Source organism: Coenobita brevimanus, chromosome 50 (assembly GCF_032717465.1).
Source record: "Coenobita brevimanus isolate Jiangsu-jjx chromosome 50, ASM3271746v2, whole genome shotgun sequence".
NCBI classification, from domain to species: Eukaryota; Metazoa; Arthropoda; class Malacostraca; order Decapoda; family Coenobitidae; genus Coenobita; species Coenobita brevimanus.
In genome coordinates this window covers 38,723,861-38,749,396 of record NC_137003.1, presented here as the reverse complement: position 1 = coordinate 38,749,396, position 25,536 = coordinate 38,723,861, and the positions used below count along the sequence as shown (strand labels likewise).

The 25,536-nt window shown below is 41.3% G+C and overlaps 1 protein-coding gene across 8 annotated transcripts in view; it reads right to left on the bottom strand.

Moving 5' to 3' along the window:
* Positions 1 to 25,536, bottom strand: part of LOC145399810 (protein lap4-like) — a 1,200,472-nt gene that overhangs the window by 637,860 nt on the left and 537,076 nt on the right. For all 8 annotated transcript variants that reach the window (XM_080272363.1, XM_080272366.1, XM_080272368.1 and 5 more), the window contains one exon: positions 4,521 to 4,661. In XM_080272363.1, coding sequence (XP_080128489.1) covers positions 4,521 to 4,661 — 141 coding nt within the window. The remainder of the gene's footprint in view (positions 1 to 4,520; positions 4,662 to 25,536) is intronic.

Below are 25,536 nucleotides of genomic sequence, written 5' to 3'. Positions count from 1 at the left end.
AACTGATATCCAAATCTCTGCTTATCCAAATTGCCAGTTTTGCACCAAAACCCTTTATTCAAATCACTATTCCATGCCTGTACTGCATGTTTTCCATCAAAGCCTTTAACCTAATCAATATTCCTATGTTTCTGCAAATACCCCTCTATGACTGATTGGGAGAAAAAAAAAAAGAAGTGTTACTAATACTGTATTAAAAATCTGCTGCAGGCGTTGTGCTTCTCTATGTGTGTAATTATGACTGGATATGTGCTTGGAGGTGACTATGTCAAATATAATAACCATGTACAATATGGCCACAGGACAACCACATAATTCACACTCTGCGGCATGGGGTAACTCAATTTGCTCAGCAGAACAAGAACTTCAATGTCAGAAACATCGGCCGGAAGGTACTTTATGTGTAATCTCCTCCTGTTAGCCTATGAACACTTATATCATGTACAGTTCAGTATTCCCATGGGTGGTGTCTGGCATCCCCAGTCGCATTCGTCAAACGGTATCCATTCTTGCTGAGCACATCAGTCTCATGTGAAGCATCTTTGATAGGCTGCCAGCTGTTGATATTTGTGTTCTTTGCTCTCGTATTTCACTTCTTATTCTCTTCATACTTTTAAATAGCCATTTCTTGTCCCTTTCTATTCATTCATGATGTCTTTTCAGTAACCTATTTCAAGCTGTATTACTTTTTCCTGTACCTTCCTATATCTAGAATTGAACCATTCCTTTTTCCTTTCCATTTGGATACCAAATTTTGAGACATGTCTACTGATGCCCTTTTCATATAGATTCATCAGAATTCCAGATTTAATATGGATATTTTCCATCAACATCATTTGATCCAATCTCCATTACCAAAATAATGCCTTAGGGAGACAAAGTCTGCCTTTCTGAAGCTTGGGTTATCTTGTTTATGTGTTTCTCTCACTCCCATAACTCTCATCAACACCAGCATTTCTATTGTCACTTTTCCCCAGGGTAGACTAGTATCCTACACTAAACACATCATTGCGATCTTTTGTAAATATCACATTAAGCATCAATGCTTCATCATCTCTAATTACTGTATTTTCTGTGACATGCTGATCAGCATATTTACTACTATCATATCCATTACTTTATATCCCCAAGATTCTTCATTTCTCCCAGCATTCAAACCTTTCCAATTTATCTCCTTATATTTACAACTGTGTGTGTGTGTGTGCGTGTGTGTGTGTGTGTGTGTGTGTGTGTGTGTGTGTGTGTGTGTGTGTGTGTGTGTGTGTGTGTGTGTGTGTGTGTGTGTGTGTGTGTGTGTGTATTTACCTATTTGTAGTATACAGGAATTGAGCGATGCTCATGTTCTCCTGTCTCCATATCCACATTTATCTTGTTTGAAGGTTTATCTAGTTTACTTTTACACACATGAATGTTTTTCTCCTGCACCACCTTTTTGTCAAAGTCGTTCCAAATAGTTATGTATTTACCCAATGTACCTAACTGAGATACACATGAAATATGCTATGCTCATGGGTTCCCATCGCTGTTTCTCAGTAAGTCAAATTTAGCTTTAAACTCATTTAAGTTTTTAAACTGGATGATCTCTTTGTCCAGGCTATTCCATAAATCTATACTTCCATAAGGAAAGCTATATTTCTTGATATCCTTCAAGCAGCTTGGCAATTTCAATTTCATTCCATGTCCTCTTGTTGCTCTATTATCCTATACAAACAGATCTTCTTTGTCAATTTTATCTACTTCCACCATAGTCCTGAACACTGCAATCATGTCTCCCCTCTTTCTCCTTCCCTCTAAGGAAGGCAAATCCAGCTTTTCCAACCTCTCTCTGTATGACAGATCTGCCAGACTGGAGACCATTTTGGTTGCTGTTCTTTGTATTCTCTCAATCTTGGTTATATCGTTCTTTTTGTGTGGGGACCACACCAATGCTGCATATTCTAACCTTGGGCGGATCATGGCCACTATCAATTTTATCATCATCTCCTCATCCATATAATGAAATGCTACTCTTATGTTAGTCAGGAGTTTATAAGTCTCTCCAACTATCTTATTAATGTGCTTTTCAGGTGACAAACTATCTTGGACCAGCACTCCTAAGTATTTTCTCTTCTCTCATTTTAGTGATTAATTCATTAACCAACAAATAATTCACTGATGGCCTCCTGGTACTTTTACCCATTTCCAATATTCTACATTTCTTTACATTAAATTTCATTTCCCACTTCCGGCTCCAATCATGTATCCTATCCAGATCCTCCTGCAGCATTTTACAATCCTCCTCAACCTCTATCTTCCTCAAGATCTTTACATCATCAGCAAACAGACTTGCATAACTGTTCACTCTATCTACCATATCATTTACGTAAATCAGGAACATTACTGGCACCAACACCGAGCCTTGGGGGACTCCACTTGTTACTTCCCTCCATCCAGATATCCTATCCTTTATTACTGTCCTCATTTGTCTGTCTCTCAAAAAGTCTCTCATCCATTCCAGGAGTTTCCCCTTCAGTCCTCCTATATATTCTAGTTTCCACATTAGTCTCTTGTGAGGTACCTTGTCAAAGGACTTCTCTAAGTCTAAGTACAAACAATCCACCCAACCATCTCTCTCCTGTACCATGTCAATCACTCTTGAGTAAAAGCTCAACAAGTTAGAAATACATGACCTTCCACTTCTGAATCCAAACTGACATTCAGTCAAAATATTCATCTCTTCTAGATATTTTATCCATCCGTTTTTCAGGATTCTCTCGCACAATTTTGCGACCATGCTGGTTAGAGACACTGGTCTATAATTCAGGGGTTCTTCCCTCTTTCCTCCCTTATAAAATGGTACCACATTTGCCCTCTTCCATTCTTGTGGCATTTTCCCCTCTTCCAGAGAACACATGATTAAGCTGTGAATTTTATCTGCCAGTTGTTCACTGCATTCCTTCAGTACTCAGTTAGAAATTCCATCAGGTCCTGGGGCTTTCCTTACATCTTGAGTTTCCAATAATTTGTACACTTCCTCTGCCTCCACTTTTATATCTTTTATCACCGATACATTTCTAGTCACTCCCTCCCCTTCCACAAACTCTTTTTCATTAGTGAAAACTGATTGGAAACACTTGTTCATTATTTCAGCTTGCATTGCTGCATCTTTATAGACCTCTCCTTCTACTTTCAATTAAGTGATTCCTTTCCTTTGTTTCAATTTGCCATTAACAAATCTATAGAACAGTTTGGGTTCATCCTTGCATTTGACTATTATACCTTTTTCAAAATTCCTTTCTTCTTCTCTACGTATTCTTGTGTAATCATTTCTAGTTCTTTTATATTCTTCCTTTGTTCTGGTGTTGCCCCTCTTTCTCCAGTTGTTCCACGCCTTATCTCTTTCTTTTTTTGCTATCATACACCTTCTATTAAACCACCCCTTTTTCCTGTTTTCTTTCCCTCTTACTCTTGGTACAAATTTTTCCACTCCCAAATTTTAGAGGTCTAGAAAGATATCCCACTTCCTTTGCATCTCTCTTGTTTCTCTGAATTTTCTCCAATCCGCATTTTCAAAAAAGTTTCTCAGTCCTGTGAAATTAGCTTTCCCAAAGTTGTATCTTCCCTGTCTATGAAGCTCGTCTCTTGGATCGACGTTCCCTATTATCATCTGGAACTCAATGACCACATGATCACTTTTTCCTATAGGACAGAAATATTTCAATGATTCTATTACATCGGGTTCTTTGGTAAACAATAAATCTAACCCTGCTGGTGTGTCCTCACCTCGGAACCGTGTTTCTTCTTTGACCCATTGCGTCATCACATTATTCATTATTATATTTAATAATATAGTGCCCCACAAATCCTCGCTGCCTCCTGAGTCCCATTCCTCCCAGTTCACCTCTTTACAGTTAAAGTCACCCACCAAAATTATATTATTGCTTTCCTCAATTATTTTTTGTAAATAGCTAGCTATATCTGACAACATCTCATGGTATTCATCATCATTCCATGCTCTCGTCTTAGGGGGAACATATACTACCGCCATATCTCTCTTAACTTTCTCTCCAGTTTCTAATTTCATACATATCACTTCAGCCCTGCCTTCTCCCATTTCCACGGTATGTATCTACATTTATGTTGTTCTTCACTGCTATCATCACTCCTCCTCCCGTTTTTTCTTTTCGGTCTCTTCTCCACAGATTGTATTTACCATCTCCCAAATGAACATCAATATCCTCTCTTAATTTTGTGTGTGTGTGTGTGTGTGTGCACACAATCGCATGCATGTGCCACGATGACATAAAACACCCGTCTCACTCTAACAGTGAATTAGACCCATTCATTCATCTATTTATACACATATTTCACTAGGGTCATAATACTCATTACAGCAATCAACAGTTTTCCACCTACACCTTTCCACAATATATGTCACAATTTTTTGTCACATTTTGAAAAGTATGCTGCACTTTACTTATTAACATAGGTGATATAAAGTGTACAACCTCACCCATGGTAAATATAAACCAGCAACTCACCTTTTCTGGTGTGGTGGTCTTCACCTGACGCGATATCATCAGTCTGAGCTGAGAGCCAGCCTCACGCATGATGTTGACGGCCTCATAATGGTCACACACTTCCACATTGTGACCATTAACCATCAATAGTTTGTCGCCAACCTGACACCAAAAACAAACAGTAATTTAAACCCAAATTACATTAAGTTATGTACAAAACAACACTATCTATTGTCAGATTTCTTAATCCCATAAGGGGTGGTCACAAACAAAAAATAATTGCCTCCATGTCACATAGTCCCCTGCAATTTCACTGCCCTGCTCCCAGCTCACACCCCCATCTCTCATATACCACTCCACTCCATCCCTCCATCTCATCCTTGGCCTCCCCCTCCCTCCACCTCACTCACATCCACTCTCCTTGTTAGTCTCTTACTCTCCATCCTCTCCACATGACCAAACCACTTCAATGTATTTCTCCTAATGTTTCCTATCACATCCACAACTCAATGTTCCACCACCTCGTCATTTGTCAGCCTGTCTCTCCACGTAACTCCACATACTACTCTCAAATAACTTATTTCCACTGTTCTCACTCTTGACTTGTGTCCTTCCAACAAGGTCAAAGCTTCACTTCCATACATTAGAGTTGGTATCATAATACTGTACTGTCATGCAGCGACTTCGGAAGAGAGGTGGCCTGTAGTCCTACCAGACCCAGGTTCAAATCCTGGCTGGGGCAGGGAACAGTTTAAGGATTTGAATTTCATTAAAATCAGACTTTACTGATCTACCAGACGACCTGCCGACATGTTAAAATATCCCCGCTAAAACCAATACACCAGTCCTGTATGAGACAGCCCTAGCATGTATTCAATATGGACAGTGTGTGTTAGTGCCGAAGTGGTGACATGTAGAGGTGTATGGTATGCAGGAGGACTACTGGGCCTTGATAGCAGGCTGTGAAGCCTATGCCCAGAGTCGGACACAAAAAACTTTCCTGCTTTCCAAGAACCAACAACATTACTTGTTGTACCCTTTCAAGCACGTCACCCTCCAAACTTCCACCCTTACTGATCATCCTACCTAAGTACTTAAATGCACTCACATTTCCCACTGCACAGTGGCAGTATCATAAACAATGAGGTCTTGCCTAAGTGACGTATTTGCTGCCGCTATAAATCTTGAACTGGGAAAAGTTGTAAAATACCATCTCAGCACTTTTGCGGCACCTCGGTTTGGGTTACCTTTCCTAGAAGGGTAGTAAGTCATACCCACCTGCTCGTGGAGACCTTGCAGACACCTGTTTTATTAATTTCTATTCTTTGTGTTTTTTCGGTTTTCTTTTTTTCCTCTAAATTACGGTGACACAAACAGGGAAGGCGCTACCCGGGTAGAATTGTATATATTTTTTGCTGTTTTTTTTTGTCATTTTGCTTTTGTTCTCTTCTACCATGAGCAAACAACACCAGTGCCCTTGCTGCAATAGGTCTGCAGTAAAAAGTGCACAAGCACTGAAGTGTACCTACTGCAGAGAGTGGGTTCATTTAGCCTGTGAAAATATGGATATAAGTGACTATCCATTTATGAAGAACAGCCACCAACTGGGCTTTCATTGGCTGTGTAGCCAATGTGTTGCACCAGCAGATGAGGTCTTGGCCAGTGGAGGAAGTAGGGTAACCAAGAAGGAGTTTGAAGATGAAGTTACTGGGTCGATCTTTCAGGCTATTAGAGACATTTCAAACAAAACTGAGGCACTAGAGACCAAGGTCTCATTACCCATGGCTGTCATACAAGACCAGGCCAAGTCATTTGCGGATGCTGTGTGAGGGTCTCTTGTGGGTAGCGGGAAAGATCTGCCTGGGGGCGTGATTGAGATCAGTGCTCATGGCCAGAAAAAATGCCATCCATAGTCAACATGTACTGATTGTGAAACCAAAGAGCAATGCTGATGCCCTGACAAATCAAATGGGACTAGAAGACATCTGAGGTGTACTTAACTCGGTACTGGTTGATAGCTGCCTTAAGACCAAGGCTGGTGGGCTAATAATGAAGTTTCTGTCAGCCGAGGTCAAAGGTGAGGCAACTGGGGTGCTGAGTGATCATTTTGGCTCTGATGGCACTTTTTGCATATCAGAGCCAAAGAAAACATTGCTAAAAATGACCGTGACAGGCCTTTCCTCTTCCTTGGGCGACTCTGACGTCATCCCAAACAATCTGAGAAAAAAAAAAAGTAAGATGCTCATTGATCGAGGTTGTACCCTCAACCATCTCTTCACAATAACAAGGAATGACACCAACACTGCTGTCTTGAAGATGTCGCCAGAGGTGAGATCCTCCATTGTAAAGCAGGACAATTATATCTATGTGGATCTTACAAGATGCCGCGCTTTTGACAGATTCTGCATTACACATTGTCATCACCGTCAGGGCTTTGGTCATAGGTCTGAGAGATGTTCTAAAAAAATGATGAACCTAATGTGTTTTTTGTGCTGGAGCCCATAAATCCAAGGATTGTAGTGACAGAAATTCTCCCAAAGGCATCAACTGTTCTTCCTTAGGACATCAGGATGCTATTTCAAATTCAGTAGGTTGCCCATTTCGCATCAAGTAGAGACTGTCCAATTATGATTCCTCATAGGAATAGATTGATTAAAAACACTAATTCTGACGATTCAAAAAACTGACTACGTCCCTCTCGAACCACTTAAGGATGGGTCTTTTAAATATTCATTCTATCCGTAATAAGATCTATCTCTCTATTGCCATACGCCTTAATCCCGTTACAGGTGGCCAAAAACAAATCGCCTCCATGTCGCCCTGGCCAACGCCATTTCACTGCTCTGCTCCCAGCTCACACTCCCCTCTCTCATATACCTCTCCACTTCATCCCTCCAATTCATCCTTGGCCTCCCTCTCCCTCTACCCCCCTCCACCTCACTCACATACACTTTCCTCATCAGTCTCTCACTCTCCATCCTCTCCACATGGCTAAATCACCTCAGTGTGTTTCTCCTAACGCTTCCTATCACATCCACATCAACACCACAACACTCCTTCACCTCCTCATTTGTCAGTCTGTCCCTCCATGTGACTCCAAATGTTTCTCTCAAATAACTCATTTCCACTGCTGTCCCTCCAGCAAAGTCCAAGCTTCACTTCCATACATTAGAGTTGGTATCACAACACTGTCATGTAGTAACTTTATCACTTCCATGCTCACTTTCCTGTTTCTTATCACTGCTTTTGTGGGAACCAGCAACCTTTCTTCCTTGTTGCACCCTTTCAAGCACTTCACCCACGAAACTTCCATCCTTACTCATCACATTATCCAAGTACTTAAACTCACTCACATTTTCCATTTCCTCCTCATCCAGCCTCACTGACTTCACTTCTATAAAAGACCATAACTTTACTCTTCCCTACATTCACCTTTGAAATTCCGTTTCTTACACACTCTCCCAAACTCATCCATCAAGCCTTGCAGCTTCCTTTCGTCTTCACTTAACAACACAGCATTTGCAAACAACAGTACATGGAGTTTCCAAATACTGCCCTCTCTCACTTGGGCTGCTCCAACATCCACTGACCTACCTTGTATCTCTTTTATAACCCCATCCATATACAGATTGAACGACCACGGAGACATGTCACATTCCTGTTTCAATCCAATATTCAAACAGAAGACTTCACTCAGTTCACAATCCACATGCACTGCAGCCTTCACACCCTCATACATACTCTTCAAAGCATTCAACAACTTCCCATCTACTTCATATATTCTTAATACTTTCCACAATCCTTGTCTATCCACCCTGTCATATGCTTTCTCCAAATCCATGAAAGCAGAATACAACTTCTTTCCCTTCTCTAGAAACTTTTCCACTAAAGATCTAAGAATGACTATCTGATCAACACAACCTCTTCCCTTCCTAAAACCTCCTTGTTCTTCTCCAAATAATTCCTCTGTTATTTCCCTGACTCTGTCAATAAGTTTCCTACCATATACTTTTCCTATTATACTAAGAAGACAAATGCCCCTATGATTACCATATACTTCTTTTCCCCCTCTTCCTTTGAAAAGGGAATAATTATACCTGACTTCCAATCCTCCGGGACTCTACCTTCCTCCCAGGCCTGATGGACCCAGGTTCGAATCCTGGCTGGGGCAGGGAACAGTTTAAGGATTTGAATTTCATAAAAGCAGACTTTCCTGATCTACCAGAAGACCCGCCGACATGTCGTAAAAATACCCCCGCTAATACCAATACACCAGTCCTGTATGAGACAGCCCTAGCATGTATTCAATATGGACGGTGGGTGTTAGTGCCGAAGTGGTGACATGTGGAGAGGTGTATGGTATGTAGGAGGACTACTGGGCCTTGAGAGCAGGCTGTGAAGCCTATGCTCAGAGTCAGACACACACACACACACACACACACACACACACACACACACACACAAAAACTGAACATCTTCCACATCCATTCTACTACTATCTCTCCCCCATACTTCAGCATTTCACCACACACTCCATCAAATCCTGGGGATTTCCCCATTTTAACTTTCTTCATTGCTTCCACAACTTCCTCCCACGCCAATCTCCACATCTTCCACATCCATTCCATTACTATCTCTCCACCATACTTCAGCATTTCACCACACACTTCATCAATTTTTTCTCATTCATTCATTGCCAGACGCCATGTATCCCAAATGGGGTGGCCAAGGGCTTAGAGTTAATTGTTTTACAGGGAGGGACACTAATCCTCCACCAACCCCACTTGACACGTAGGGAGAACGTTACTGGGGCTTTCCCCACTTTAACTTTCTTTATTGCTTCCACAACTTCCATCCTACTGATTTCTTCCTCTCTTCTCACATCCCTCCCTCTCTAATAAGACAGACTATAATAACCCCTTATGGGCAGGCAACTTACCAATTATATGACCGTGTGGAAAAATAAAGTATCAAGGAATAAGCCTAAACATGCATAAACTGATGAAAAATGAAGGCAAGAGGTGTTATATGCGCAGTAATACATCTCTGCTGGCTGTGGGAGAAGAGCGGGCAAGCAGCTTATCACCAGGCGCGTCTGGGGTGAGGCTGGGAAACTAATCACTCATTCGCTATTTCTTCACCACTGAACACCATATTTATCATTTATGCATTCTTTACACTATTCATTGTCTTCAAAATCTTATGTATGTGTTTTCTATTTTACTTGAACACTTATAACAATAAAACTTATGTACGTATATACTGTACTATTTTATTTGAACAATTATAACACTACAACTTATATACTGTATTATGTATATTCTATTTTACTTGTTTCAAGGCCTGGGAGAGTAAAGGGCAGGTCAATAGGTGACAAGGATGCCTTATCACTCAGTTTCACCAATAATTTAGGACTGAAAATGGCTGGACGTTACGTAACGTCGCCCGCCTCCTCACGCACGGACGTTACATAACGTTGCCTGCCTGTTAGGGGTTGATGAAACTCTAAATCAGCACAAGCTTGACATTTTTGTGCTTGACTGAAACCTGGTTGTACGAGTCTGATATTGATACTATTTGTAATACTTTGCCTAAGACACATTCTATTACCGTATAAGTACAGTAAAACCTCACTATATGGGACTAATTGGGGCCCAAGCCGGTCCGAAAAAAGTGAAAGTCCGTTAAAAACGACATCTGGACTCCCCCGTGGACTTCCTCCTCCTTTTGTTATGCACAGAGGCTTCCTTGTCATTCATGCATTTATTCTCTCTCTCTCTCTCTCCCGGCACTGGGCACTTCTATTTTACTTCACATATTTTTGTCTTTGTTGTCACCTTCAACTTCACCTTCCTATTCATTTTTACCTTCACTTTTGGTTAACTCTGATATTCACATTCACTTCCATGCTCACTTTCACATTCACCTTCACACTCACTTTCATTCATTTTGAATATCCAATTCACCTTCACTTGCAATGTTACTTTCTCACTTTCACATTTACCTTTACAATTACTTTCACTCACCTTCACTTTTGCCCTCCCTACTTTTACTATCACATTCACCTCCACCTTCACCTTCACTTTCTCTTTCACCTTCATCTTTACTTTCACCTTTACTTTCAACTTTTCTTTCACCTTCACTTTCACCTTCATCTTCACTTTTACATTCATTTTCACCTTCACTTTCACCTACATCTTCACTTTTACAGTCAGTTTCACCTTCACTTTCACCTTCATTTTCAGCTTCACTTTCACCTTCCACCTTCACTTTTGACTTCACTTTTACCTTCACCTTCACCCTCACTTTCACCTTCCATCTTCACCTACACTTTCACTTGATTTCACTTTCACCTTCACTTTTACCCTCATTTTCACCTTCCATCTTCACCTTCACTTTCACCTTAACTTTCATTCACTTTTACTTTCACCTTCCACCTTCACTTTTACTTTTGACTTCACTTTCACCTTCACCTTCACACTACCTTTACAATGCCTTCACTTTTACTTTCACTTTCACCTCTCCCGGAGAGAGGGAGGGGTAGAAGGAGAGAGAGAGGAGGGACCAAGGTTATGCCTACCTCCCTTATTTGTTTATGCCTAGGGGACGCCACTTGTCATTCCCGTATTTATTCTCTCTCTCTATTGACTCTGACATTCCATATTCACATCTGTCCTCTCTTTCACCTTCGCTTTTACAATCATTTTCACAATTATGTTAATTTTCATTTTCTATTTCACCTTCACTCTCTCTCTCTCTCACCGGGGAAAGAGGGGGAGGAAGGGATGGAATGGAAAAGGAAAGAGAGAGAGGGGTGGGAACGATGTTATGGTATCTCCTCCATTTGTTTATTTATTCATTTATTCCATGAGACAGACTGCTTCTGGTTTTATTGGACTTTTCCTGATGCATAAGAATTTAGTTCACTTAGCTCCTCGAGTCCGATAAAAGCAAATTCCGCTATACTGAAGTCCGTTATATCGAGGTTTTACTGTATTCCCAGGCCTGCAGCTGAATATCCGGAAGGAGGCGTAGCACTCAACTACTCAGCAGCACTTGCAAACATTCTTCTCACAGACTCAGACCTGACCCCATCTTCATTTGAATTTGTGGAAATATTAATAAATTTCCATCAGAATACCATTAGAACTGCAACTGTCTATCGACTAGGTCATCCGGGCACAGATTAAGGTTTTATGGAGGAGGTTGGGCAGTTTCCTGAAGTGTTTTCTCTTAAATCTGGAGGACTTCTTGTTCGTGGTTATTTCAATTACTGGGTTGATGGTCCAGAGTCAAAACCATTTTCTTCAGAATTCCTTGAGCTGATCATCATGAACAACATTTACAATCATGTCTCGGGACATGTCCATGACTTGATCTTGTTCCCTGGTGGTTGCAGGAGTGTATTTGATGTAGAGGTTGACTCAGTTGACCCCCTCATCTATGATCATGCTCTGATCACTCTTAGTTTTGATGTCCCGAAATCTTCTTTCTATAAAAAGTTCATCAGGTCCAGAAATTACAGGAATGTTGACCACCAGTTGGTGTGTCTTGAAACTGATCAGTGTTTCAACTACTTTGATTCTTCAAATCTTTCTTCTGATGAATTGGTTGATATATATAACAATGAGCTTAGGTCAATTTTTGACCATTATTGTCCTGAGGTAGTAAAAACCATCATTGTACGAGATAGTTCTCCATGGTATGGTCCATCCATTAATTCTTTGCACAGATAACGTAGAAAGGCAGAAAGTGAGTGGCACTTGCAGCGGACCGAAGTAACTCGTTTGCGTTATGTTTTCGCGAGAAGATCGGTTGTTTACACAGTAAAAGCTCAAAAGGCTAGGTGTTATCAAAATAGTGTTGATTCATGTGGTGGTGATGAAAAAAAAAAAAACTCTGCAGTTGTGAACAATTTGGTTGGTCGGAGGAATGTACCTGTAACTGTTAAACCAACTTCTGTATCTGTTGCCCAATTAGCTTTTGATTTTGCTTCATCTTTTACAACTAAGATATCTTCCATAAGAAGTGATTTAGACAACAGTTCTCCTAGTGAAGTGTACTTAGTTGAATTCCGATCACGGTGCACTGGGGATCATTTGCTTTCAACATTTCATCCACTGGATGTAAACAAAGTCAAACGTTACATCGAAGAACTTAATAAAACATATTGCCCACTCGACCAGTGCAACATGTCACAACTGCCTGATGTGTATGAACACGCTGCAGAATTTATCTGCAACACAATAAATGGATGCTTCTTAGAAAGAAATTTTGTGCAGTCTGTGAAACGTGCTTTGCTTAGGCCCCTAATTAAGAAATCTGGCCTTGATGTCAAGAGCTTGACAAATTAGTGTCCCGTCTCTAACCTGTCTTTCTTATCCTAGATTATTAAGCAGGCCATACTCAACCAATTCTTACTACTACTGGAACATAACAAAGTTGTTCCTGTTGTTCAATCAGGATACAGAAAATACCATTCAACTGAAACTGAACTAACAAGGATTCATAGTGACTTGGTGGCAAATACCTGTAGTGGGACGTCCTCTCTCCCAGTTCTGCTGGCTATGTCTGCAGCTTTTGATATGGTGGATCATAATCTATTGTTGCATGATCTGTATTACCATGGCATTCGTGATAGTGCTCTTTTGCTTCTTAAGTCGTATCTGTCAGACAGATCTCAGGGAGTGGTTGCTGATTACGCTAGCTCTGATTCTGCTCGCCTTCTGTGTGGAGTCCTTCATGGATTGGTTTGGGGTCCAATTCCATTTACTATCTACACAATTAGTTTATCGTCTTTACTTGATGCTCACAATGTATCCTATTGCTTTTATGCTGACGACACTCAGCTCTATGTTAAGATGTCAGATATCAACAATACTAAGACTAAGCTTGAATCTCTAATGTCTGATATTAAAATCTGGATGACTATGAGGAAACTTAAGCTGAATGATGGTAAAACTGAGATCATCATCACCATCAGAGGAAACAGGTGACGACACTGATAATGCCCTGGCTTTGAACACTCGTGTGTCACAGCTTTATCCAGTCAGTTCTGTTTGAAAGCTGGGTATTTATTTTTATTCAAAGTTAAATTACAAAGAACATATTAATCAGGCTGTCAGAAGGCGTAACTTGAGTATCAGAGATCTGTACTCTGTGAGAAAATTCCTGAATTGACATTGTCTCTTAACATTGGTCTTGTCTCGTGCTGGGTACGGTAAATCACTGTGGACTGGTCTTCCAAATAATATACTAACAAAAGTTCAGTCTGCGTTGAGCAGGGCAGCAAGGCTTATCTATAGTCTCCCCCCGAGAACCTTGACTACCCCGTTCCTAATTGAGTTGCATTGGTTACCAGTAAAGGCTAGAACTGAATTTAACCCGTCACGTCCCGAGCTATTTTGCACCTCCGACACCCCCCAATACCGAGGTATTTTCGAAAAAAAAATTTTTTGGTTAAAACCTCCGCTTTTGGTGAGAAACATCGAAATTTCATAGAAAAATCCCTCACCTGAGGTTTAAAATAATCGATCCAGGAAGCAGTACCTCCTTACCTGACTGAGTTTTCTAACAGGCTGGCACCAAAGAAAACGAGTTCTATGGGAGGGTAACTATTTCACACCACTCATAAACGGTATGTATTTATTTACTTGATACGAATTTATATGTACTATGAGAGAATATTGGTTTTCAAACAGTAATATAGGCATAATAAGCATTGTTTCACTCACTAACTCATCACCATACCTGACCTTTTTTTGCCACATTACCTGATCATCATTTCTGACTGTTTCTTCCTCTAATGCTATGTAAACTTTGTCCTCCACATTGTCATCGATTGGGGAATCACTCCGGCCCTGAATGTCTTTATTGGCCAGGTCACTGGTAACAGGTGAATTGCCGAGACAACGGCATGCAAGGGGGGGGGGGAGGTTATGCGGTGTAAGGCATGGTCCCTGCTTGGCATCTTGTAGAGAAATAGAGGAAGGTGTCCCGTGTATACGTACAAAAAATCACACGAGAAAATTGAAAATTGTGCAAATTATGAACCTTGCAATTGCGCAATGTACCAGTATGTCATCAGGACTGGCAAATGCAAAATGTTGCAACGTATCCATACGTCGACAGGACACTTCGGGTTAAACTTTGTATTATTACATTCAAGGTTCTTAAGTTCGGTGAACCAAAGTATCTTGTTAAATTGTTAAAACTCCCATCGGCACGCCCAGGTGTGACGTTACACAGTGAAAATGACTCCTTGTGCCTTAACGAGCCTGGATCCATTTACCAGTCATCTTTCTCTGATTGTTCTTATGTGTACAGAGCCCCTAGACTATTTAATAGATTGTCATTTTCTATAAGACAACTCTCTTCTGCTGAATCCTTTAAGAGACCACTGAAAGCCTTTCTTATTTCAAAATGCTATGACCTGGAGAGGGGTACACTAAAACCTCGATTTAACGGCATTCATTCTAACAGCAACCCCAAACTAATGGCACAAATCTCCCAAGGAATATTTATGCAATAAAAATTTACACAATTCCCCCAAAATGGGTAAAAATTAGAAAGAAATTCAAATGTGATGGGCGCCGCGTGCATCTCGTTCGTCTGTTTGCAGTTCCCCGCCAACTGGGTATGTTTATGCTCACCCAGTCTTCCTCCCGCCTAGCCTGACCCCAAAGTGAAAAAAATTAGCATGTAAGGTTAGATTTATGAACTAGTGTTACAGACTTCATAACTTAGTGAACTTAATTACGTAGTGCCATCTATTCTATTTCAACTTGCCAACTAACTTACCTGGATTACTGTACAGTAGAGTCGTGATTTAAGACCAAACAAAACAACGATCTTACAATAAAACGAGCATTAAATTTCTCCCATAATTATATAATAGCACAGTAATACCACTCAATTGCGTGAGAAAAACTGTGGGAAAAGGGTATTTTGGTACTGGATTTCCAGATACAACTCGTGTGTTAAGCTTTTGTCGGTCACTGATTGGTTTCCTTGACCCGACCCGACCCACAAGCCCCCATACCACCAGACCACCTTGGCCTGCTGCCTACCTCAGTGTTATGTGAACGGTCGCTGTGATGAGAAGTTTATTTGCTTATTTCCTTGCTCCTCGTTTCCTCTCAGAACTGAGCACGTGGTTCCAAACTAACTTTAGTTATGCCTAAGCACCCTGAAAGTGCTATCGTTTCGTTTTCGTTTCGTTTTTAAAGGCTCCAACATGCTTCCATGGCGGCTCTCCACGCTGCATGATCCACTGCAGCCTCCCTGTACAGTCCCTTAACCCTGATGTCACACTTAATGACCTCATCCCATGCCTTTCTCGGTCTACCCCTCATAACCCCACCCCCAATATTAACACTTCTCACCTTCCTCACCCAATTATCATCCCCCATCCTCTCCACATGTCCAAACCATCTCAATCTACCCCTCCTCATCACAACACAAATACACTCCAGTCCCATCCTACCTCTCAACTCTTCCATCGTACACACAGCCCCTCCAGGCCTTGGACGCAGGGACGCGCTGCACATCCACCTAATCATTGTCATTTCTGTACGTCTGAGCCGGCGAATATCTTCCTCCTTCACTGCCCAGGTCTCACTACCATACAGCATTACACTCCTAACACATGCTGCATACAAAGACCCCTTAGCATGTAGGGAGAGTCCTCTCAATGTCAGGAGAGGCAAGAGCTCCCTGAACTTCTTCCAACCACTTCTCACCCTAGCCACAGAGCTAGCTCCAGCCCCACCTCCAGCACACAACATGTCTCCCAAATAATAAAACTCTTCCACACACTCAAGAGATTCACCAGCAAGTTCAATCCTTTCACGTCTGACAATCTCCACCTGCTCACCCCGACACGCCATACACATAAAATCAGCATTATCTCGCAGTCTACCTCTGATACCATTACATCTCTTATGCACCCATTTATCACACACACCACCCAAGATGGAATTACTTCCCACGCCCTTGTGGCAAACTGCACATGGCCACTCTCCCTCGTCTTTGACAGTACCACCACCAACCCCAGATATCATCACTTTTGTTTTATCTGCATTTACCCTTAAACCCTTGTGCCAGATACCATCTCTCCACTTCCCTAAACTTTTCCTCCGCCTCCCTTTCGTTCGCTGCTATGAACACAAGAAAAGCATTTATTCTAAATGAAAATGTAAAATTGTTGGACGAAGTGGTGTGTAATGTTGCAGCTTAAATGCAAATGATCAGACAGATACAATGAGTCGGGATGTTTACAATGTGGATAGTTTTCTTTGTTGGAAAAAAAAGTTAATGATGGAGCAGTAAAATTCATGTATTCGCCTTTAGTGTAATGAGTGTGAAAAAAAGAAGAAAAAAAGGCTTTGTGCTCGATCTTTTTGTTATAAAATGACGATCATTGATCAAGTAAATTCGGATCTTACAATACGTGACGACACTAGGTGTTGACATAAACAGTTAGGCAAGATAATTATGTGAGTTCAGTTCTTGTGACTTATACTGTCATACAAATTATACTGTTTGGCTGACTTGTTTTTTTTTCATGATTTTTGCATTTGTGTGTATCTGAGAAGTGAGATACGCAATCACTCCATGCTGATGACTTCTTTATAGTTTGTTTTTTTTCCCTTTATTGATGATGACTAACGGCTTTCAGAAAGTTTCACACTGCATTTTTTTTTTTATTAGTACCGAAAGTGATTCATGACGAAATATGAGTGACGCTGGCCGGCCATTATTCACGTGTTGTTTAGGTCAAGCTTATGCTTGATTTCTAATAAGGACTGTCAAGAGGCTTAGTGGCAATCCTTGGTGATTAAAATTTTTATGGGGAGTATTAGGGGGCAAAACTAATCAGCTAAGTTAGGTTAGGTTAGAATGCAGTAACTATGCATTGATGTGTCCAGTTGGTGAGGTCGTATGCAAACACACTGTCTTCGGTGTCTTAAGGCAGACGCATTTCTAATAATCTATCTTAAAATACAGTATATTTTTAACGAAAAATATGAGGCTCCTAGAACCTAACCCCCTATTTTACATGTAAATACCTGTATGTCACATTTTAGCATGAAATAGATTTTGCATGTGGTTCTGCATAACCTATCTTGTGTTGTATGAAGACTCAACTGTACTGTACTTACCTGGATTACTGTACAGTACTTTACTACAACACCACACCAATCTGCTTTCTATTGTTCTAAATATAACTTTTAAAAATTGATTTTGTATGTCTGCACATGATTATATGCTTAAAAATGTGTTAAAAAGTGTTAGGGTGAGTTCCGGGGGTATCGATAGGTGTAACCCCCAATCTAACGGAATTTCCTTTTTTTGGCATGCACAGGGCCCCCTCGGGTGCCGTTGAATCGAGGTTTTACTGTACTATGATGGATGATCATTGGGTTTAATTACTGCCACTTTCATATACAGTATACAATTATGAAGTAGCTTGTATTATATATGAGAGATGTCACAATTCTTGTCTCTATCTATCTATTGCCAGACGCCTCAATCCCGTTTGGGGTGGCCACAAACAAATCGCCTCCAAGTCGCCCTGTCCCCCGCCATTTCACTGCCCTGCTCCCAACTCACACCCCCCTCTCTCATATATCTCTCCACCCCATCCCTCCATCTCATCCTCGGCCTCCCCCTCCCTCTTCCCCCCTCCACCTCACTCACATACACTCTCTTCGTCAGTCTTTCGCCCTCCATCCTCTCCACATGGCCAAACCACCTCAGTGTGTTCCTCATAACGCTTCCTATCACATCCACATCCACACCACAACGCTCCTTTATATCCTCATTCGTCAGCCTGTTTCTCCACGTGACTCCACAGGCTCCTCTTAAATAACTCATTTCCACTGCTCTCACTCTTGACTTGTGTCCTTCCAACAATGTCCAAGCTTCACTTCCGTACGTTAGAGTTGGTATCACAATACTGTCATGTAGTAACTTTTTCACTTCCATGCTCACTTCCCTGTTTCTTATCACTGCTTTCAAGGAACCAGCAACCTTTCTTCCCTGCTGTACCCTTTCAAGCACTTCACCCTCCAAACCTCCATCCTTACTCATCACACTACCCAAATACTTAAACGTACTCACATTTTCCAATTCCTCACCATCTAACCTCGCTGTACATTCACTAACTTCACCTCTCTCAAAGACCATCACTTTACTCTTCCCTACATTCACCTTTAGATTCCGTTTCTTACACACTCTCTCAAACTCATCCACCAAGCCTTGCAGCTCCCCTTCGTCTTCACTCAACAACACAGTATCATCTGCAAACAACAGTACAGGGAGTTTCCAAACACTATCCTCTCTCACCAGGGCCACTCCAACATCCACTACCCTACCTTGTACCTCTTTTATTACCCCATCCATGTACAGATTGAACAACCATGGAGACATGACACATCCTTGTTTCAAACCAACTTTCAAAGAGAAAAATTCACTTAGTTCACCATCCACACGCACTGCAGCCTTCGCACCATCGTACATACTTTTCACAGCATTCAACAACTTCCCATCTACTCCATATATTCTTAACACTTTCCACAATCCTTGTCTATCCACCCTGTCATATGCTTTCTCCAAATCCATGAAAGCCGCATACAACTTCTTTCCCTTCTCTAGAAACTTTTCCACTAAAGATCTAAGAATGAATATCTGATCTACACAACCTCTTCCCTTCCTAAAGCCTCCTGTTCTTCTCCAACTAATTTCTCTGTTCTTTCTCTAACTCTGTCTATAAGTATCCTACCATACACTTTTCCTATTATACTAAGAAGACAAATGCCCCTATGATTACCACACACTTCTTTTTCCCCTTTTCCTTTGTACAAGGGAATAATTATACCTGACTTCCAATCCTCCGGGACTCTACCTTCCTCCCAGGCCAATCTGCACATCTTCCACATCCATTCTACTACTATCTCTCCCCCATGCTTCAGCATTTCACCACACACTCCATCAATTCCTGGGGCTTTCCCGATTTAACTTTCTTCATTGCTTCCACAACTTCTATCCTACTGATTTCTTCCTGTCTTCTCACCTCCCTCCTTCTCCCAGCCATTCCCCAGCCACTTATACTTGCATTACTTCCATCCTCTACGTTCAACAATTCCTTAAAGTGTTCTCTCCATCTGCTCACTTTTTCTCCCTTCTCCACTAGTAATCTACCATTTTTATCTTTCACTCCCCTGCTAACTTCACTTCCACCCTGTCTTACTCTTTTCACTTCTCTCCAGAACATTTTCTTACAGTCCCTCCACTTTACACTCAAATTCCTTCCAAATTCCTCATCCACTCTCTTCTTACTCTCTCTTACTAATCTTTTCACCTCTCTCTTCCTTTCCACATATAACTCTCTCTTCCGCCTCTCAACTTCTTCCACGCCCCTATTTCTCACCCATTCATTGTATGCTTTCTTCTTTTGTGCCACAGCCTGTTTCACCTCTTCAGTCCACCACGCTGTTCCTTGCACCCCCCTCCGCCTTCTCTTCCTTCCACACACCACATCACAATTACAATTCTTGTAATTGTAAAAAATAATGTAAGTGTGTCGAGCGCTAGTGAATTCCCAAAGGATGAACTGGTGCTTTTGAGAAACAAAACACCAGATTATTATTATTATTATAATTATTTCCTCATCATCCAACCACACTGTACATCCACTGACTTCATTTCTCTCGAAGACCATAACTTAATTCTTCCCTACATTCACCTTTAGATTCCGTTTGTTACACACTCTTCCAAACTCATTCACCATGCCTTGCAGTTCCCCTTCGACTTCACTTAACAATACAGTATCATCTGCAAACAACAGTACAGGGTGTTCCCAAACATTGTCCTCTCTCATTAAAACCACTCCAACATCCACTGCCCTACCTTGTATCTCTAACCCCATTCATATACAGACTGAACAACCATGGAGACATGACACATCCCTGTTCCAATCCAACATTCAAACAGAAAAATTCATTCAATTCACTATTCACATGTACTGCAGCCATTAGTCCCCTCATACATACTCTTCATGGCATTCAACAACTTCCCATTTACTCCATATATTCTTAATATTTTCCAACTTCCTTGTCTATCCACCCTGTCATATGCTTTCCCCATGAAGGCTGCATACAACTTCTTTCCCTTCTCTAGAAACTTTTCCACTACAGACCTAAGAATGAATATCTGATCTACGCGACCTCTTCTCTTCTTAAACCTCTCTGTTCTTAATTAATTTCTCTGGGAGAAGAAGGCCAAGGATGAGATGGAGGGATGGAGTTGAGAGGTATATGAGAGAGGGGGGTGTGAACTGGGAGCAAGGCAGTGAAATGGCAGGGGACAGGGTGACGTGGAGGCGATTTATTTGTGGCCACCCAGTATAAGAGATTAAGGTGTCTGGCAACAGACAGATAGACAGACAGACTTCCCGAAATCTGTCAATAAGTTATACACACTTTTCCTTATCACACTAAGATGACAAATGCCCCCATGATTACCACACACTTCTTTTTCTCCTTTTTCTTTGTACAGGGGAATAACTATACCTGAATTTAATCCTCAGGGACTCTACTTTCCTCCCAGGCCAATCTGCATATCTTCCATATCCATTCCACTACTATCTCTCCTCCATGCTTCAGCATTTCACCACACACTCCATCAATTCCTGGGATGTGGATGTGATAGGAAGCGTTATGAGGAACACACTGAGGTGGTTTGGCCATGTGGAGAGGATGGAGGGTGAAAGACTGACAAAGAGAGTGTATGTGAGTGAGGTGGAGGGGGGAAGAGGGAGGGGGAGGCCGAGGATGAGATGGAGGGATGGGGTGGAGAGGTATATATATATATATATATATATATATACAGTATATATTTTTTTTAATGTGTCCGACTCTGGGCATAGGCTTCACAGCCTGCAATCAAGGCCCAGCAGTCCTCCTACATACCATACACCTCTACATGTCACCACTTCGGCGCTAACACCCACCGTCCATATTGAATACCGTATTTCGCGGCATGTAAGACGCAGCATTGTGAAAGACGCACCCTAATTCTGGCAGGGCAGTTCTGTGAAAAAAAAGTTTGCCCCAACCAAGACTGCAGTAAGGTTTCTTGATAAGAGCCATTACCACACAGATACACACTCACCTTTCAGAATCTATTCATTACTGATCATCAGCCTTTGGTTTCTTTTTTTATATACAAAGAATGGTACAGGAAAAGAAAACAATGCCCCTTCTTGACAAAACGTGACTGATATGAGCCACTATCACTTAGATACAACACTCACCTTTCAGAATCTATTCAGTACTGCTCATCATCCTTTAGTTTCTTCTTTTATGTACAAAGAATGATACAGGAAAAGAGAAAACAAAACCCCGTCTTAACAAAACGTGACTTCAAACCACGAGGCCATCTCAACTTTGCTGATAAATATGTATCAGTAAACTGATATAAACACTGTTTTTAATATTCTATAAATTTAAAACCACAAATGAAGTCAATAAACTCTATTCTTTCATTCACTGACGAAAACATAAAATACAATGAATGTTCACATCAGTTCATTTATCCTAAAAGAACCCCGTCATATTCCACACCTGTTACGGAATTTCCTCACATTGCCTTGACTCAAGCACAATATCAGACGACTACCATCATTAATCATGCACTCTAACTAACCTGTAATTACCTCCACAAATAATATAAAAAGGTAGCACTTGTAAATACACAAATTACAATGTTTTACAACCAAATTTCAATTTAGCAAGGCTGCTTGGGAACAGGATAGACAGCTGTTTTTACTCTTCTCTCAGTATCACTCCTTCACTGTCAGCTATGTTTGCCTTGCAGCATCAACAATTAAAAATGTATGCTTCACTGATCATAATTTACTATGAACATTCATTTCAAAACATACTATGGTGAAAACATCCATTGCTACACCTTAGTAACACTGCTGCCTCCCAGTCGCTAGACAGCAGTCTCTACCCCTTCCTCTCAGTATCACTTCCTCACTGTCAGCGATGTTTCCCTTGCAGCATCAACAGTTAAAAATACGTTCTTCACTGATCACAATTTACTAAAAACAGACATTCATCTCAAAACATGTCGAGAATGGTGAAACTATCTCTTAGCAACACTGCTGCATCCCAAGCGCTAGACAACTGGCTCAACCCTCTTCTCCCAGTATCACTCCCTTACTGTCAGCTGTTTTCCTTCCAGCATCAACGATTAAAAATGCATATTTCTCTTACCAGAATTTGCTAAAAACAGACATCCATCTCAAAACATTCGAGTACTGTGAAAACATCCATTTTTGGTCTTAACACTGCTGCCTCCTAGTCGCTATGGTACACACACACACACGCACACGTACACACCACATGCAACATTCGCTCACCTCTGAAACATTTACATCAGTCCGTTTTGGAGTACCCAGTGGCTTTATTATATGCCAAAAACATCAAAATGTATTTGGTTGTTCAATATAAATATCATCACTTAAGGACATGAAACATCTCAAACAATTTATTCATCCAAACATCGTCAGTGCAAGACTAAAGGTGTACAGCACCATTGATCCTAAATTTTCCATGGTTGCATCTGTCATGATCACCTAAAACCTATATTCACTTCATATTACTGACATGGTGAAAATTTCACTCGTCTTCAAATCCTGAGAATTCATCACTACTTTCCCCGAGTCCTGAAGCATCACTGGAAGTCATCACCACGGTCATCATCACTGTTTCACTGTCACTCTCATACATTAAATGGTCCTCAGTACCATCCACTGAATTGCTTATACCACACTTCATACGATTTTAACTTGGCAATCGTTTTAACTGAGCACAGGCGATATTCAGACTTGGGGCATTTGATACAGCCCACATTAACCTCCTCAGTACATGTTTCCTGAACTGAATAAAATCATATGGCGAGCATGAATAAACTACACTATAAAATACATTGCTGGGCTGAAGGGATTATAATAAGCGGATTATCAGTTCCCTAGCCTGACTCTTCCCACTTCTACTTCCTTAACTACACCCACACCAAACTCTCACCTACACCTTAGGATTCTGAGTCGTTTCGGCCGTAACGTCCAAAATGGCAAACGATTTTACAACCTAACCTAACCTAACCTAACAAATTTGGACGTTACGGCCTAAATGATCCCCATTGCCGATCATGAGAGCTTTGCTTAGGCAGCAGAGATGCAGAGAGTGAACGTTGTCAATCATTCTGATCGCTTCGTCTGCTAAGAATAAAGCAGAAATGGCGGACGCTGATATGAATGCCCGTCAGGCACTGCTATTTCAGATATTGCATCAGTTATGCTACTCAGTGAATTTTATCCTATTTTCATAACAAAATACTGTAATTGGGTGTGCCCTGAGTTGCATAGACATTGCTAAAGTACTTCACTTGGCTGAAAAAGTGAAGCTGTAACTTCGTTAGCTTGCTAGAGTAGGGTGTACGCTAGACACTAAACTGCTAAGTTGCTAAACCGCTAAACCCCTTGACGGTATTGGCCAGTTGAGCTGAAAACAATCCCGTGAATGCTTTGTGTTTTTGAACTTGCATGTTTTAATATCTGCTGCATATATACACTCACAAAATGTCACAAAAGTAACTGACCTAATTAGGGTTACTGAATTTCCATACGTGACGAAAGTATGTTTTGATGACTTGGCAGTTTCACTAGCCAGCATCTCTCCAGCATGATTGCTTTGCTAGTTAGTTAATGGATGGCAAGCAAAGTGGTCATGATTGCCTTTCAGAAGGTTAGCAGACAGTTCACCAGTGAGCACGTTAGCTTGCTAGAGTAGGGTGTACGCTAGCCACTAAACTGCTAAGTTGCTAAACCGCTAAACTCCTTGACGGTATTGGCCAGTTGAGCTGAAAACAAACCGTGAATGATTTGTGTTTTTTAACTTGCGTGTTTTAATATTTGCTGCATATATACACTCACAAAATGTCACAAAAGTAACTGACCTAATTAGGGTTACTGTATTTCCATAGTGACGAAAGTCTGTTTTGATGACTTGGCAGTTTCACTAGCCAGCATCTCTCCAGTATGATTGCTTTGCTCGACAGTGAATGGATGGCAAGCAAAGTGGTCATGATTGCCTTTCAGAAGGTTAGCAGACAGTTCACCAGTGATCATGTACGTTAGCTTGCTGGAATAGTGCGGATGCTAAACTGTTAAATTGCTAAACCGCTAAATATCTTCACGATGTTAGCCAGTTGAGCTGTAAACAAACCCGCGAAAGTTTTATGTGTTTCTGATCTCGGGTGTTTCTGAAATCTGCTGCATATACACACTAGTGTATATTATTTTTAAGAATAAAATCAAGTCTGCATACTGTAGAAGACACCTGTGGTTGCTAAGCATTGAGATGATCATCTTTATAAGAGTTTCTTCTCAGTGAAGCCTAACTAACCTGCCTTAGTCTAACGTGCAGGACGCATGGGGATATTTTAAGGTAACTTTGAGACAAAAAAGTGCGTCTTATATGCCGCGAAATACGGTACATGCTAGGGCTGTCTCATACAGGACTGGTGTATTGGTATTAGCGGGGGTATTTTTACAACATGTCGGCGGGTCTTCTGGCAGATCAGTAAAGCCTGATTTAGTGAAATTCAAATCCTTAAACTGTTCCCTGCCCCAGCCGGGATTCGAACCTGGGTCCGTTAGGACTGCAGGCCACCTCTCTACCGATTGAGCCACCGCCTCCCCCAAGAGAGAGGGGGGTGTGAGTTGGCAGCAGGGCAGTGAAATGGCGGGGGACAGGGTGACTTGGAGGCGATTTGTTTGTGACCACCCCAAACGGGATTGAGGCGTCTGGCAATAGACAGATAGATAGAACTTTTTTTACTGCTTCCATTACTTTCGTCCCACTTATTTCTTCCTCTTTTCACCTCTCACTTTCTACCAACCATTCCCCAGTCACTTATCCTCACATCACTTTCGTTCTCTGTGTTTAACTGTTCCTGAAAGTGT